Consider the following 16,941-nt stretch of genomic DNA (forward strand, 5'->3'; position numbering starts at 1 on the left):
CCTATCTCTTCCCTCTCTTCTACACACTTGGTGATATTTCACAAGATGTCACGGGGCTCAAATTGAAAATCCCTTGATGAATCAATATTTACTGCAGCAGCTAAATGAATAGTAATAAGTCACCAGAGGCTGCGTCCAGCACAGTCCAGGGCCGGAGTCTCACCGAATCTGGATTACACAAATGAACCCCCATCCCCACCACCATCACACACACACACACACATACACACACACACACACACACAAATCCACAGGACGCTTTAATTATTAACGACTACACAAACAATAACTTAGAAGGATCCGTTAATTCAAATTACGCAGATGACATATTTTATCACTTGTGTTCATGTCACCGTATCGATATTTAAATCTACATCCAAACAAAAACATGAAGGGAGTCTCGGTATGAAATCTGTTTACAGTCTGGATGATGATCAATAACCTGGGAGGAGCAAGTTTAAAATCTGGATATCTTGAAACCATGGGACATTATAATGGAGCAAGAGAGAAAATGTGGGTTTTACCCTTTAAAAATAACTCAAACTGTAGAATATAATACTTAATAATAACTTCACTTTCCTCAGACTGTCTATTGCTGCAGCTGTATTCTCTCTGGCCTCCTGTCCAGGATCAACCCCACCTCTAACGTGTGTGTGTGTGTGTGTGTGTGTGTGTGTGTGTGTGTGTGTGTGTGTGTGTGTGTGTCTGTGTGTGTGTGTGTGTGTTTGTGGAGAGCAAACCGCTAACTCTCTGCACATTAACAGATCATGAAGCCCGACCGATCACAAACCTCATAACCAAAGTTTAACCCGTCTCTGTTCAGCAGCAGGAGAAGAAGAAAAACTACACAGAGAGATTATTAAAAAACATTTGAGACGTTAAGCTTTAATAAATACATATTAACTACCGGCCTGTTAAAGATTATTAACTGTGAAACCAGCTCATCACCGGTTTATATCCTGAGTGTGAATGAGGAGTGCAGAGACAGAGAGGATTAAAGTTAGATAAATGAAGGTAAAGGAAAGAGATTGGGTGGGGGGGGGGGGGTTGGCTGTAATGACATTACAGAACACCCCCCCCACCCATCATTCCTTTAGTCTGTATCTGTCCCCGGTGAGACGCTCGCCCTGCCGCGGTGAATTAATGTGAGGAGCACGTTGGTGTAAATGGTTTATTCTCCGGGTTATCTACTGTGGAAAAATGAGCGCCATAAATTCCCGACCTCTTCCACTCGTGCTCCACATGACGGTGACATAAAAGACAGGCCACGGCTCGGAGAGGAGAAATATTCACTGAGGAGACGCGTTAAACACAGAGCTGCAGGGGGGGGTGTGTGTGTGTGTGTATGTGTGTGTGTGTGTGTGTGTGTACCTGGCCGTCTGGATCCTCTTGGCCCTCCAGGACAGGGCCGGGTTGTAATGGTGGTTGTGGGCAGAGCCGGGCCCCGGGCGGGTCACCATCTTGTAGCGTGTCCTGAACACCCGCTGGGAGGCGGGGCCACAGTGGGAGGGAGAGGAGGAGGCGGGACCTGAGGACGGCAACGTTGGAGGATCGTTAGGAAAAAAGAAAAATCTAAATCGTATAAACGAAACACAAGCAACAGTTACACATCCAGTCAGTGTGTGTGAGCAAATGCACGTATACACATCCGTTTGAATGCACACACACACACAGACACACACACACACACACACACACACACACACACACACACACACACACACACACACACACACACACACACACACACACACACACACACACACACACACACACACAGACACACACTTCTGTCCGACTCTGGCAGGTGTGCGCTTTAATAAGCTTCACATATAAAAATGAGAGGGAATAACAAAGGCAGAATTTTTATGAGCCTAATAAATCATTTCCTCTGTCTCTCTGCTCGCCGCCGTCATCGCTCCCGCTCGCCGCTCATTCGTTATATCACTTCACAGATCCATCAGAAGAAGTGTTTAGAGAACAGAGATCCGAACAGGGGGAAAAAAGAGGAGTAAGTCTTTTTTATTTATTTATTTATTTGGCTGTGTATCCATCATGTTGTTTTATGATGGCCTGCGCTGGCTGACGTACTCAAACAAAGAATGGAATTTGCATCCGAGTCCCCGTTCACTAAGATTAAAGACTTCAGGAGTCACCAGCTTTCTGCTGGAGGCTGAGACACAGGGTCAGTGGATCAGAGGAGGATTCTGTTCCCTCACAGATCCAGGTCTATTTCCTTAGTTCTGAGCATCATTTCTATCAGTAATATAATCCAAGTTAAATGATAAGATATGATGGTTGATCTTCAGATAAAACATATTTTGTGAGGGCACTGAGAAATTGACCAAAACCTTCAGCTACTCAAATCATTTAGTCCTTGAGTACAAGTGTATGTTTGTGCTAAATGTGAAATGATTCCTTCAAGATATTCTGGGGATATGGCGTTCAAAAGGAAAAATAAAACCTGCTTTGTGAGGCCACCACGAACTTTGAACCACAATGTAGTCAGATTATTCTTGAGTCCAAGTATTCTTTGCTAGAAATTTGAAGAAATTCTCTCAAGGTACGTATGGACAGACAACCCAAAAACATATTTTTCATATTATATATATATATTCACAGATTCTGTTCTATCACAGGTCCAGTTCTATTTCCTTAGTTCTGAGCATCATTTCTATCAGTAATATAATCCAAGTAAAACCATAAGATATGAAAGTTGATCTACAGATATCACGTTCAAGAAAAACAAACGTACTTTGTGAGGCCACTGAGAAATTGACCTTTAACATTAAGCTACCAAACTCAAATCAATTAGTCCTCGAGTACAAGTGAATGTTTGTGCTCAATGTGAAATGATTCCTTCAAGACATTCTGGGGATTATAGCGTTCACAAGGCAAAATAAAACCTGCTTTTTGAGGCCAACATGACCTTTGAAACACAAGTATTCTTTGAAAATTCTCTCAAGGTACGTATGGACAGACAACCCAAAAACATAATATCGCCGGCGTAGAGGCAAACAAATAAATCCAAGACTTTTTAAGACCACAATAAATACAATTTTAAGAAATATGTAAAGTACTACAGATATAAAAGAATCAAACAATCACTTCCCGACAATTGATATCAAGATTTGATTGATAATTGGAGATAAAGTGAATTCTCTCTCAAACAAAAGACAGAAACAGTAGATATGCAAAGTGAACTGAGATACATTCTGACCGAGGTGTTTGTAAACCATCAGTTCCACCTTGTCTTGTTTGTAATTTTATAACAATGTGATAATATTTGTATCACTGACAAAGAACCACCAACAAATTCGCTTAGAAAACTAATTTCAAAGCAAGATGGAAGTTAAATGATGATAAAGACAATTAAGACCAACTCAAATGTATTAAGGACCAATTAGGTGTGAGCACCACCTGAAAGCTTTGTGTAGAACTGTATTCATAAAAAGCCTTGTATGAATTAATTCCCCACAAGCTGCTTCATATTTCCTGAAAAGATTTAAAAAAACCTCCTCGGCTACAGCGTGAAAAAAGCCCAGTTGTTCTTCATTTAAATAAAAAATGTCATTATGTGCGGTACCTTTGTCCCTCTTCCACCAATCCTTCACCAGGCTGGTCATGTGACAGCACTCTGTCTCTCTAATGAGTGAGGAGGCGACAGCGTGAGGAGACGTGTGAGCGGAGATAACAGACGAGTTGATTCTCCCGGTGAGGAGCTCCTCTCCAATCCTCCCTCTCACAAGACTTTAATTGCCAATTATCAGGATTGTTGCCATTTTAATTAGCGTCCAATAACAAACCGTGACCACGAGGGCTGCGGTGACAAATAATAAAATGATTCGATTTCCACTTCTACACATTACACCCTCTCTCTCTCTCTCTCTCTCTCCCTCCCTCCCACCCGCTCCCTCCACTCCTCCCCTTCGCTCTCACTCCCCCTCAGGCGCTGGTTTCATTTGTCGGCCGGGATGCAGTCGTGGATCAGATGGAATTCATCTCACACAAACATTTACCGCTGAATAAATCCCAGCGAGCTGAGGGCGCTGGTGCAACACTGGCTGCATGTTGGGGAAACACACACAAGTACACAAAAATACACTGTGCCTTTCCCATGTGCACACAGGAAGACACACAAGGCATGAACCATAGATTCTAGGGATAGAATTCTGTGTTACTGTACATGTTTGTTGGATGTTACATTAGCAGATGATGACTGGAGGGTAAGTTTCTACAAACACACTTTAAAACTAGGATTTGAATCACGGGAACAAAGCTTCTCTTTTTGTCAATGAGAATAAAAACCTCTGGCGTGTTAAACAGAAATAATGAGGCCACTGACTTTTGTGAACATTTGATCAGATTCAGTCGGGGGGGGGCGCTGTGGAGCCCAATCACAAAAAGAGTCTTCAATTATCCCGAGGCCCTTAACAATGTGTGTTAAGACGACAATAATAATGATAATAATAATAATCACTCGCAACAATAGGTGCTGTATCAGCAGAAACATTTTTTCTGGAACATTCAGGTGAATCTGGGTTTAGAGAGAAACTGTGGTTTTGTTCACAGCACATTGAAGACAAGAGGAAGCTGCTGAGTCGGCTGTTAGGTGTATTTTTTTGTGTTGACATTACAACAAACATTAGGACGAGTCTGTAAAGTCAACAGAAGAGTCGACAGTTGTGTGTGTTGTGTTTCATCTGATGTGTTTTACTGACGTGTGTTCCAACATCTCAGGAGATTCTATAGAATCACTGTTATCGTTTCAGAAGGTGAAGAAGCTCGGGATGAAAAACCAACAAATCAATTCTGACAGTTGATAAAGTTTTTGATTTACACATCCAGTTTGGAAAAGTGTATTATGGATAATTTCCAGTATTTAAAATGTTGTTTTGCAGATTTTCATCCAGCACTTTAAATATCAATCAATATTTGAAAAAACATTGGCACTAAAGTGATCATATTTATTCAATTCATCCCCAGATCGGTGGGTGTATTAGGTGAGTGTGTGTGTGTGTGTGTGTGTGTGTGTGTGTGCGTGTGTGTGTGTGTGTGTGGTGAGTTAGACACAGAGAGAGAGTATGTGGGTGGGTGCAGGTGTGTGGGGGGGGGGGGTAGTGTTCTGTACAGGATTAGTTGCCAGGCCTGAAGTCACTTTCCCCCCCACAGTCCATCTGTATTGCAGTCAGAGCTGCTTGGGCGTCCTGGCAGATGACAAATAGGTCTTGTCAAAGGTGCCCCCCCCCACCGCCTCCTGCACCCCCCCACCCCTGTATCTCTAACCTGCACCTCAATCTGACTCTAAACCCTTGTTCCAAACATCATGACACTCGCCACGCCGTCCCAACGCCGCTCCACCGAGACGATCGTTTAATGGCGTCTACAGTGAGCTGCCCTCTCGGTGTGTGTGTGTGTGTGTGTGTGTGTCTGTGTGTGTGTGTACGTGTCCTTCTATGCTTGTGTGGACACATTTTCATTTCAAAGCTACCAAGCATTTCATCAACGTGTGGGTCGACTGCAGGTCTGAGTAAGAACCTCTCGTGTGACACATGTTGACATGATGCACAGAAACCAGACTCACAAATAAGTGAAGATTACCTCAACGCATTGATTCTGCGACTTTCAACTTTCATTTTGCCGTTTTATTTCAAAATTGTAAATGAGTGGTGGGTAGTGTGAGGAGATTTTGAACAACCTTAAAATGAGTTTAAGGGTTTTTAAGATGGTCTGTGTTAGAACGACCTGCATCAAGTCTTGTTTTTACCATTGTTGGTGTTAAACTTTTATTAGCCTATTATTTTATTGATGACCTGATATTTTTGCTGTTTGTTAATATATCTGTACACGTTACATATATATTCTTGAGTGGCTTGAAATATGCCCAAAAATAAAATGTATTAGATCCATTATTCTTATTCTTATGACTTAATAAGTTAGATATAGGGGAGGTTAAGGTTAGGGTAAGGGGCAAGCGAATGCATTATATCACTGGGTGTCCTCACAACCCATGTAAACTGTGTGTGATTGTGTGTGTGTGTGTGTGTGTGTGTGTGTGTGTGTCAGCAGCGATGGATGGACGCTGCGGCTCTGATTGTAAACCACTGCAGGTTGTGTTGCTTGAGTGGCTCCGGGAGCAATGGGGTCTCAATCTTCCACTGTAGGACCGTGACCAATGAGCATGTGAACACACGCACTCACACACAAACGCACACTTACTCACACATACACACCTGGGGTCTCAATCTTCCCTTAATAGACCTTTGACAGTGGCCTGCCTTGCAGAGTGCGGGGGGGGGGGGGGGGGGGGGGGGGGACAGCGTTTGCAGACGCACGCAGCTCACACATCGTTCATCCATCTCTCGCTGACTCGCTGCCGTGAATCCACAGATAATCTCCTGCAGTCGCTCGGCGCTCGCTCATCGCTCCTCCTGCACGCCGCCGCCGTCTGGAGCCGGAGCCGCATCACAGGGCCGCTTCAACACACTCTCCTCACACCGATGTGCTCAGGCTGAGAGGTTTAGTTATATTCTACCAAGGTTTTGAGGTCACGTTTCATTGATTAATCTGCCGTATATATTGAAATCTCAGAAAACCCCATCAGTGTTTCTAAGGGATCAAGGTGCCATCTTCAAATTGCTTGTACTCAAAGTTTCAAACCCCAAACTTGGGGAAAGGATGTGATTAAGGTCGGGGAAGAACACAGAACATTTGAGTCTGGCTCCAGTAATTATTTTCCCACTTTCTTTAACATTGCGGGATAATAAGTTTTGCAGCATTTTCATTTGTTTCTCCAAAAACAATGAATGGATTTTAATGACAGAAACCGGACATGTTAAGAGGACCAATATTTATAAGTGTCAGCAATTTGGTGCAGATCTGGATACAAATCTTGATCTAGTGAATTTAAAAGTGGATTCATTAGGGGACTGTAGGGCCTTGGTGGACGTCTTCACTCCTCTCAAGTGCCCTCTTAGTACGGGGGGGTGATGCCAGCTTAATTGCTTCATAGCTGCGCATTCATTCATTAATTCAGCTCGCTCTGATTCTTCTTGCTCTCTTCCTCTCTCTCACTCTAACACAACACAACAGTGTCATCCATAGATATATATAAAGACTAGATGTCTCGTTCAACGGAGTCGAACGTCACCACATGGCGGCCATCTTGCTAGAGGCAGCTCGCTCACCCATAACATTGTGTTGGTAAATAACCATAACTTGCTCAATTTTCAACCGATTTTTAAACGATTTGGTTTGTTTTAAACGTCAGAGATGTAGATATGACACTGCATACTTATGAATAATTATGTTATTTTCTAAAAAATTGAATAATTTATGCAGTGTCATTACTACATCTCTGACGTTTATAACAAACCAGATCGTTTAAAAATCGGTTGAAAATTGAGCAAGTTATGGTTATTTAAAGAGTAAGTACCACTACAACACAATGTTATGGGTGAGGGAGCTCACTCTTGTAAGATGGCCGCCATGTGCGGACGTCCGGCTCCGTCGAACGAGACATCTAGCCTTTAAATATATCTATAGTGTCATCGAACACATGTGTAAACTCACACTGGGTAAGAACAACTGAATTTGTGAACTCAGACAAAAAAATGCATCTGTCCCAAGCTTTGTGATCGTATAAACGTTTGTTCACTATATCTGTGATTTCTATATCCAGTATTCACTATATTGAAACTGTATTAAAAACAGTAATTATGCTTCAAATGTCGTTTTCCAAACAAAATTCCACTTGTCTCCAACGTAAAGAAGTTGAGGCAGAAATCTGACACATTTCAAAATGTTTGCAAAGACCTCTGTAGAAGTAACGTGGCTGAACCAACCGCTATAAGTAAAATCAGAGTTTTATCTCCTCCCTCGTTGATCCTCCTTCAAACCGGTCTGATCCTGTTGAACAGAGGACTCCCCTCCACGCTGGGGACACATCACTGAGAGGTAGATGCTGCTTCGTGAACATTCAGCAGCAGCTGCAGCATCACATGAGTCGATCTGGAGAGAGTTGCTCTCGACTCACGTCCCTAAGACGACTGAGCCAGAGGTTTCAACCCGCCGGGCTCTCTGTTCCCAGCCCTCTGACTGGGGCTAGTGACAGGCCACTGTACTGCACCCCCCCCTCTACCATCCTCTTAGGGATCCCCCCCTCCGTACCTGACGGCTGATTCCAGGGAACAGCGGCCCTCCCTGGGAAGAGCCAATGGATAATAAATCTTGTTATTGACGGAGCCTGTCCCCCCTGACGTCCCAGGCTCCCGTCCCCTGGGGCTCCCGTCCCCTGGGGCTCATCCCCCGACTCCCACTGCTCGGCCGCTCTCACCGGAGACAGCGCTGCCATGCTAACATCAGACTTAACAAGGGAGTTACCACAATTTAATAACCCGCTGTAAGCCAGAGCGGTTATGATAATACGATCTGTGCATGTTTGACAAGCAGAGATACTTTCTGACAGACTACACCCGGAGATGTCATCAGAGTTTGATGCCCCACCCTGCCAACACAGATCTGCATTCCAGGGTCTTAAAATGACTGCATCCTGTAACTCATCGGAGTGGATCAAGTGCTCCTGGAGTACGGCTAGAATGTGAACGTTGCGTGTGAATGAGTTTAACACCGTGTTTCCTGAGAATTCAGGTCAGAGGAACGTTCTTCTCCATCACAAAAACTTATCACACATCCTCCTGTTCCCGGCTCTTATGGACTCTGCATCTGCTGCAAAGTAAAACGACTCTAGAAGCTTTTCTGTCTTTTAATACTCATGTCTTCCACAATCTGCCCTGTAGGAAACATTTTGCCATTTTAAACGATCAATAACGCATTATCACTGGTGTGTCTTATTTCCCTTATGTTGATTTCAATAGAATATACTGTTGCTCAAAGCTAGAGGCAGCTCTGTCTGTAGATTCTCAAAGTTCAGCTGATTCTCTCAGGACAACACAGACGATCAGTGGGTTCGCTGCTGCAGCACGGAGAGGTCGTCCAGCTGGAATCACGTTCTGATCCTGTTTGCTACAACTGATGAATAAATATGTGTTTTGAATATTTGTCAATATCTTTACCTGCTCCTTCGAGCTCATCATAGCAAACTGATGTTGGTCTAAATAAAATAAAAGTGTCATGTGTGCATCCAACAGCCATTTAAAAGTCAATTATCAATTATTATAGTCAATTATTTCCAGATCCTTAAATTATCCAAACTTTTATATTTTTCTGTTGTTTCAGCGCTACCAGTGACATCTAGAGTGTTACATACTAATAATCTAATATAATTTTAAGATTGATCTTAACAACAGGTGGAGCTTTAGGGATCCATGTGTTTGTGCGCCCCGTCCTTTAAGAACGACAACGTGTGACCTTAATTCAGTCGTGCAGACTAAAAACAGATCTGCCTTCAGAGAACCAGGTGATCCTGTACGTGTGATGACAGATGTCCCCACATTAATCAATCGCTCTCCAGTTATATATGTCGTTACCGAATCAACACCGGAGAATAAACAGTATAACGTTTTGAGGAGGTATCTCTGCGTGATGGACTAAGTCTTTTTACGGGAATACTCAGCGGCTGCATTGGAGTGAATGTGGATGAAGAGCTGGTCTGACACAAAGTGACAGGCTGATGGGAGCGGGGGGGCCCCTGGTGCACGCCATCAGCAGAGGCTGTCAGCCGGCGTGGTGGTGATGTCACCACAGAGGGGCGTGGTCAGGGGGGAGAGTGTGTTTTGGGTGGGAGGAGGGTTGTGGTGGTGGTGGTAGTGGTTAAGGGGGAAAAGGGGGGAATGGGGGTGGGGGGGGTTACTGGCTTGTGGCCTCGTCCATCATCGCGGTGGAGCCATCAGCTGTAACATATACCAGCTGAGCAAGGGGGGGGGGATTCTTCCCCTCTGGCGAATGCAAACACATATGTGTGCTGGGAGGTGGTTGCTATAGACGTGCTATGAGAAGTGAAGCGTTGATTTAAAATCACAAATAACATAATAAAAACAAGTTATTAAAAACTACAAAATGGCCTTAAACTAAAAAAATAACACTGGGTAATTAAAAATAAGAAATTAGAAGTTCATGAAAGTCCAGAAAATGTTTAAGTAATACTTTAACGTCATTGTAATACCACAACTAAGCCAAAAAGGTTGTTATTGTTCTTTAACGAAACATATATATATAAATAATACATAAATATATTTATTAATTAGTGTGTTTTATATTTTTGTGGGGGTCGTGTTGTACTTCAGGACGCAGCCTGTCTAAATGTTGTCCTCTTCTCTCAGTCTTTACACTAAGATTAGCTGATCACCTCCTTGTTTTAGCCTCATACTCACGACACACGCGAAGGAGAGCTGACCTTCTCATCTTCCTCCCGGGAAGGAAGTGAAAATGTGTAAAATGTGTTTCCAGAAATACACAGATTAGCAAATTATATAAAGAAAGAATAAATAAAGGCGCATTTACAAAAGGAAGTCAAATGTTGTATTGAAGAAAACGTTGCTGATCAGTTTGCTGATATTAGATGATTGAAGGATGGTGGTAAACAAGACTATGAATAGATCTCATGATCGCTGCCAAGTCTCTTCAGCGTGACAATGAGCCGCTCTCTCTGCAACAGGCACGTTTTAGTGGGAACCAAATAAGTATCGAGGTCTGACTCCCGTTCCTGAGGGGCGGGGGGGTAACTTCAGTGAGCCATTTAGCCCAGGGCCACCCATGACCTTTGAACATGATGGATTTGTAATCCGAATTAAAGTTATCTCTCTACATGATGATCTATACTTTCATAAACTTGATCATCTTAGAAGTTGAAACACGCATGATGGCCACACTGTTTACAACACAATGCAAGTCTAAGTAATTTTCCAGTGTTGAACGATACGTGAGGAGACCTGACAACATCCTTGATGAATAATTGAATGATAATAGCCTCTATATGTGCTTTTGCAGCGTAGACATATGCTCCCGTAGACATAATGAACATCAATAGCTTGAATAAGACATGACGAAAACACGCATTTCCAACAAACTCCACCTTGACCCTGACCCCGACCCCGGGAGCTGACAAAACCTTTAGCTGTGATTTGGGGACCTGGCGAGATTGTGATCCGACACAAACATTTCATGTGTCCGGTGACATGTGTGTCAGACACACACAGCGCGTCGTGTTTGGTGGAGTGGACGACTGTAGCTGTCAATCAGCAGATCCCATTAGACACCTCGAGAGGAAGAGCCCGGGGCTTTGTCCACTAAAGGTCTGCGATCATTACACATACGTGTGTGTGTGTCTGTTTGTGAGCACGCAGAGGGGAGGAAGGGGTGTGTGTGCGCTTGTGGGAGAGAGGGAAAACCTTGGGGGTAAGTGTGTGTGTCATAAAAACCTTTTCCAAGTGTGACTGGGGCACTTGAAGGTTAAGTGAGTGCATCACTAAAGGGCAACACTGGATTCCACCTGGGATGGGAGACTCTGCCCCGAACCATTCACATCAAACCCCAGAGGGAGAAGCAGCTCTGAGTCGGAGTGACGTGCAGGAGGAGAGGCGTGAGACGGCCGTTTCTCTTTTCTTTGTTTTTGATGCCGTGTTGACAACAACATCTCACAGAAGATGGAGGATTCATCTCCACTTGCTCCCACTAACCAGGAATGAAGCCAAACACAACCATCGTGTGGCGAAGGAGCCACTTGGACCCAGAGTTTGTGATCATAGAGTGAGCCCATCATTAAATAACTTATTAAAACCAAACTGATCAGAAACCATCTTCAAGGAAAAAGTATTTTGATATTTTTTTGTTTCTCCAAGTCCCACGGAGGAGGAGGGTTTATGATCGATACAGCAGCCAGCCACCAGGGGGCAACAGTGATGCTTTGACTTCACTGGTTCGAGAATCGTCAGTGACGCTGACCTCAAAACTACTTTCCTGATTTATTACCAGTTTAAAGTTTTCTATCCGTTCACATCTACTCAACATTCTTTCTCAACACTATTCCTATTTATTAATTCATCCCGTCTTTCGCTAACCTTAATTTATCACACATCAATTCAGCATGTATGACAGATGCCAAACAACCCGATTTAAAATCAGCATATCCATTAAATTATATGTCAAAGAGAAAACACTGACATCTTCATTTTTCAAATATACAATGTCCTGCTCAGTACACACGGACTCACAGGTTCTATGTGACTGTAATGACAACGGGAAATTAACATAATATAAAGTGTGGAAAGGAGGAGCTCTCACTGATGAACCTGAAGTGAATTCTTACCGTGATATTAAAGTCCCGTCAACTTTAAAGAGTTTTAAAGTGAGTTTAGTTTCAGCTGGTTGTTTATCAGTCCGGCTGCTACTTCACTGTTCTGCTTCACTCTCACATTCTTCTTTGTCTATCAACATGCAACTGGTTCTGTTACCAGTTCCTGCACCAGATTTTGACATTAGTAGGCTACCAGATCATTTAGTTGGAAAAGGGAGAATAGTGTGGACTGTGTATAAAGAAGAACATCATGTCAGCATCCAAACGTGAGGCCTAAGCATCTTGATCGATGTGATTTTTTTAGTTCAGTCCATGTCCCATCTGCAAACATGGAGGAGACGGGGTTTATGACTTGTACTGCTGCCAGCCACCAGGGGTCGATCAAGACACTTTGTCCCTGACCTGATGTATTATGATGTTTTAATACTCAAGAGTATAAATATATTGTATCGTGGATGTGTTGCCTGACAACGCTCGCCCTGGAGTAAAGTCCTGTAGAGAAAGAGGAGCTGCTGTGTGGATCCACACTCTGTTGCTTTGACTTTGTTTGCTCCCACTGAGTGACGGGCTGCAGACACACACACGGCCCTGTGGTCCTGTGCGTCAGTCAACCCGCACACGCACATTAACACACACAGAGGTGGCTCACTGGTGTAGATTTAGACCAGGGCCGAGGTTCTGGTTGCAGATGCCATCGCGGCGTGCATCCATCATGCTGCTTATTCTTCTGGGCCAGTGAGTGATGGGCCCCGGGCAGCCGGCCCTCCAACTTCTGTTTTCAGCCACTGACTGAGAGACAAGGAGGTGATGTACACGCCCGTTGGGAGACACACAAGCATCATGAATGTGTCAAAGTGTAAAGAGAGAAGGGGGGGTGTCCGAGAGAGAGAGAGCGCCACGCCGGCGAGAGGATGAGGCTGCTCGTCCGGAGTATTTAGGTCCTCTTTACACTCCGGTGTAAGCAGAGAAGCATCTCTCAGAGGTCGGAGCTCTGCACTGCCTCAAGGTCAACCAATCAAAACACCGGAAACAGTTTGTCACTCACTGAAGTTCTTACGCCATCATGTCGTCAACATCATGTCCCTTTCATCACTAGTTTGTCTTTTTATCCAGAGTTGAAACAATTCATTCACTTGTGGTGAATTGGGATGATGGATCATTGAACCTCACTGATACTCATGTGGCAGAAGGAAAGCAGAAGTCATGTTTCCATGCAGCCACCTTCCTGTTGGTGGAAAGCTTTGTTTAAAACCGTGGAGGCAGGTGAAGGATCATGTGGACAAATCGGTGTAATGTCTCCATGTCTAGTAACTTTGGCACAGAGTATTTTTGCTGTGACTTAAATAAACGAATTTACTGCTAGAGAGTTGATTGTTCATTTAATTGTAAAGCACTGAATTAATTAAAACCTGTATTGTTTACTGCCTCATGCTTTTTTTCTTGAGCCTCTTCGTGGCTATCCTTTGGTTATTACCTCCGAAGGGGAGGTTATGTTTTTTTCTGCATTTGTATACGTGTCTGTTATTTAGCAGAATAAGGCAAAAACTATTGGACTGAAAACCACGACACTAAAACCACCAGAGCCCAATAAATGTTGGTGCAGATCTGAATCAGGGGTGAATCCAGAATGAATCTCTTTCTTTAACACTTTATTTCCCAAGAATACTTCATGGATCTAGTTTCAGGTAAAGAGGCTGGTTCTCTACTGAGTGATGTTCCAGTTTGTTTCTTAAATGCAGTTTGATTTATTTAGTTTTTTGTCTGCTGGTTGTTCTGTTGTCAGTGTGAATGTTCTGAATAATTCTCCCCATTGCGTGTCCAATAATATGGAGTGTCAGTTTCCCCTGACCCTTGGCAGTGACAGTGACATTTGACCTTTGTGTCCTGATGTAAGTAAGAGGGCCGGCTGAAATAACTACACAACTCCTGGTTCCCTCTGGCCCCGGGCCCCTGGTCAGATCAGTAACAGCTCTGGACATGGCCGTGAGGGTTCAGGACTGAAAAGTGAGGGTTCAGGAGCTAAAGGTCAGCCAAGAGAAAGCAGGAGGACGGTGTGATGAGGGCCGGTCAAGTCTCCTGTCGACTCGGGTGCTAATTTGGTGAAGGAAGGAGGCCAAGGAGCTTCCGATCATTCGATCCTCCCGACGACCAGCAGGTGCTTTGAAGAAGTCAGGATCCAAATAAACGCTGTGACTACTTTCCACCTCTTTCTTCTTCGTTAGCTCTTTCTGGTAATTGGTCACTTTCTGCTGGCGTCAAACTTTCTGCTGTCAGGTCTAAACTGTGGACCTGATCTGTAATAACTCAGTGTTGTGACTCTCCGCGTCTACATGTGCGTCCTTAGCTCTGTCTGCCCTTCTCTCGTGCAGCATCCTCACCCACCCGCGGCCCCCTCATTCCGTGGTGGCACTCGTGGTGCAGCTGGCAGGGCCTAATTGGTCCCTTTGGGCCGGGGAAGAGCGGGCAGCAGCCCACTAAAGTGCTGATCGCAACCAGGAGGAGCGGGCATCTGCTTGGAGCAGTCACCGCTGCTGAACCACTGGCATAGTCACTGGCTCCAGACTCATACACAGGAGGTACTAATGAAGGTCCTTCAAAGGCACAGCAGACCTTCACAGAACAGCTGAAGGGCCTCGGCTAAACAAAGTTAAGATTAGATCGTGGGTCGTCCACTAATCCAAAAGGTCAGTGGTTCGATCTCCAGCTCCAGTCCGTCCATTTAGGATGTGACTGAAGCCTGATCTGCCACGAAGTCCCATCTCCGTATGGGTTCTGTGAATGTGACCTGAAGTGTGAAGTGCTTTGAGTGGACATTAGGACGAGAAAAGCATAATAATACGGTTAATTAATTTACTGTGTTGTCATTCGACGTGTGTAGATCATGTAACCGACAATGATATCAAAGATTAGTGAAGTAGAGATAATAGAAGGATACATAAAAACATAACTTGACCTAGACTCAGCCCACGGAGGTGATGACAACAGGACGTGCGTATGTCAAACTAAATCCTCTGGTGCACTCCCTAAATTACAACGTGAAACCAAAACCAGTAAACAACCGGAACGACATGGGAAAATATTAAACTTGGTTCAGACGATCAGGTTTTAATATGGGCTTAAAACAACTAGTGATACAAATAGAAGCGACCAAAACAGTAACATCAGAAAGAATCCCCTTCGGTCGGAGTCCGTGCATCAGTCACACGAGCCCCATCGCACACGAGCCCCATCAGAGAAGTAATCCAACACACACGACTCCAAACTGGTTGTTAATATGTACAAACTCATTAAAGCAAGAATGCAGTGAAAGACAAGCCTTGCTGTGAACCAGATAAGTGAGGAAATAGAAGCATGGTAATCCTCTCCAAAATAAACCAGAGGTCGGGAACCTCCAGTACACAAGCTAAACTGTAAGACAGCAGATATGCTATAGAGTATCACATGTGTGCGTGATACTTATACGGCTGCAGTAAACAGGAGCGGTTAGCATACTGATCTAAAGGTTTTCTTTAGAGTAAAGGTAACGAGATGACCTCGCCTTTCAACTTGATCATAGTAAAATGCCATGTACTTAGTATAGTACTGATACAAAAGACTATTGCATTAGTCCAACTAATTGTATGTGTTTTTAAGGGATATAATATGTTGCTGTAATTTACATGTATGCCTTTCTTTTTCTTTTTGTTTGTCTTTGTGCATAATGTCTCAGATTTTGCTCTTTAGAGCTCAGGAATGTTCAGAAGCTGGATTAAATGTGAAAAGTGCATCTGCACATCGGGGAACAACACAAAACATCAACCATGATTACTTGAAAATATTGACTTGTGCCTTTTTTTTTACTCTCTAACCATCTTAAACCACTTTTCATTTGAGAGTTTGAAATGTTAATGATGTTTATTTGCCAATCAGTTCCGGCATTACTGTCATCGAACAAGACGATCAATGATATCAGTGTGTGTCTCCACAGAGAGAGTGAGGTATTTAACAGATAAGCCCCCCAAAGACAGGACACAAATTAACCACACACACACACACAGACACACACACACACATGGAGAGAGAAGCCCCCTGGACAGGAGACAAATTAACCACTTCCCACAGAGCGATTCACCAGGGAGCAGGGGACAGTAAACGGCAAGTGATCAATACGGCCTTCTTCAGGGAAGCCCACACAATATCAGCTCCACATGTAGATACAACACAGGAGCATGTTCACACACACGTTTCCAGGGGACAGCACATCAATCCTGGTCATACACAGTATTCTAGGCTCGACTGATCGGACGTTTCTCTCTCTCTTGTCAGACAACGGGCTTTCTTCTTCTTCTTCTGCCCTCACCTCTTTTATTTTTTTCTTACTCCTCTTTAACTGTGAAGCTACAATGACAGGAGACAAACTAGCTATTTCCCCCCCGAGCAACTCACCAGGGACAGCAGAAAATGAACTGCCCCGGATCAATACTGTACTCTCTCTCACAGTCACTCTACCCTCCTCCACAGATGCACTGGGGCCCGGCGGGAGGGAGAGGAGGACACTTACAGTTTGGATTTGATTTCACACGCGGAAATAGGAATCTTTAACCTCAAAACAGCAGCTGGATTAAAGGGAGTTTGGTGGTTTAGTGAGTGTGAATAAGGAGAATGTTTCCTCTTTCATTCCCTGAGCGTGTGTTCTCTGTAACTCTGGT

The 16,941-nt window shown here is 44.0% G+C and overlaps 1 protein-coding gene across 1 annotated transcript in view; it reads right to left on the reverse strand.

Moving 5' to 3' along the window:
- The window catches only part of zc3h3 (zinc finger CCCH-type containing 3), a 59,693-nt gene that overhangs the window by 28,486 nt on the left and 14,266 nt on the right, over positions 1 to 16,941 (reverse strand). The window contains exon 4 of the mRNA XM_061078142.1: positions 1,372 to 1,528. Within this exon, the coding sequence (XP_060934125.1) occupies positions 1,372 to 1,528 (157 nt within the window). The remainder of the gene's footprint in view (positions 1 to 1,371; positions 1,529 to 16,941) is intronic.

The sequence above is a fragment of the Limanda limanda genome, chromosome 9 (genome assembly GCF_963576545.1).
Source record: "Limanda limanda chromosome 9, fLimLim1.1, whole genome shotgun sequence".
Taxonomy (NCBI): domain Eukaryota; kingdom Metazoa; phylum Chordata; class Actinopteri; order Pleuronectiformes; family Pleuronectidae; genus Limanda; species Limanda limanda.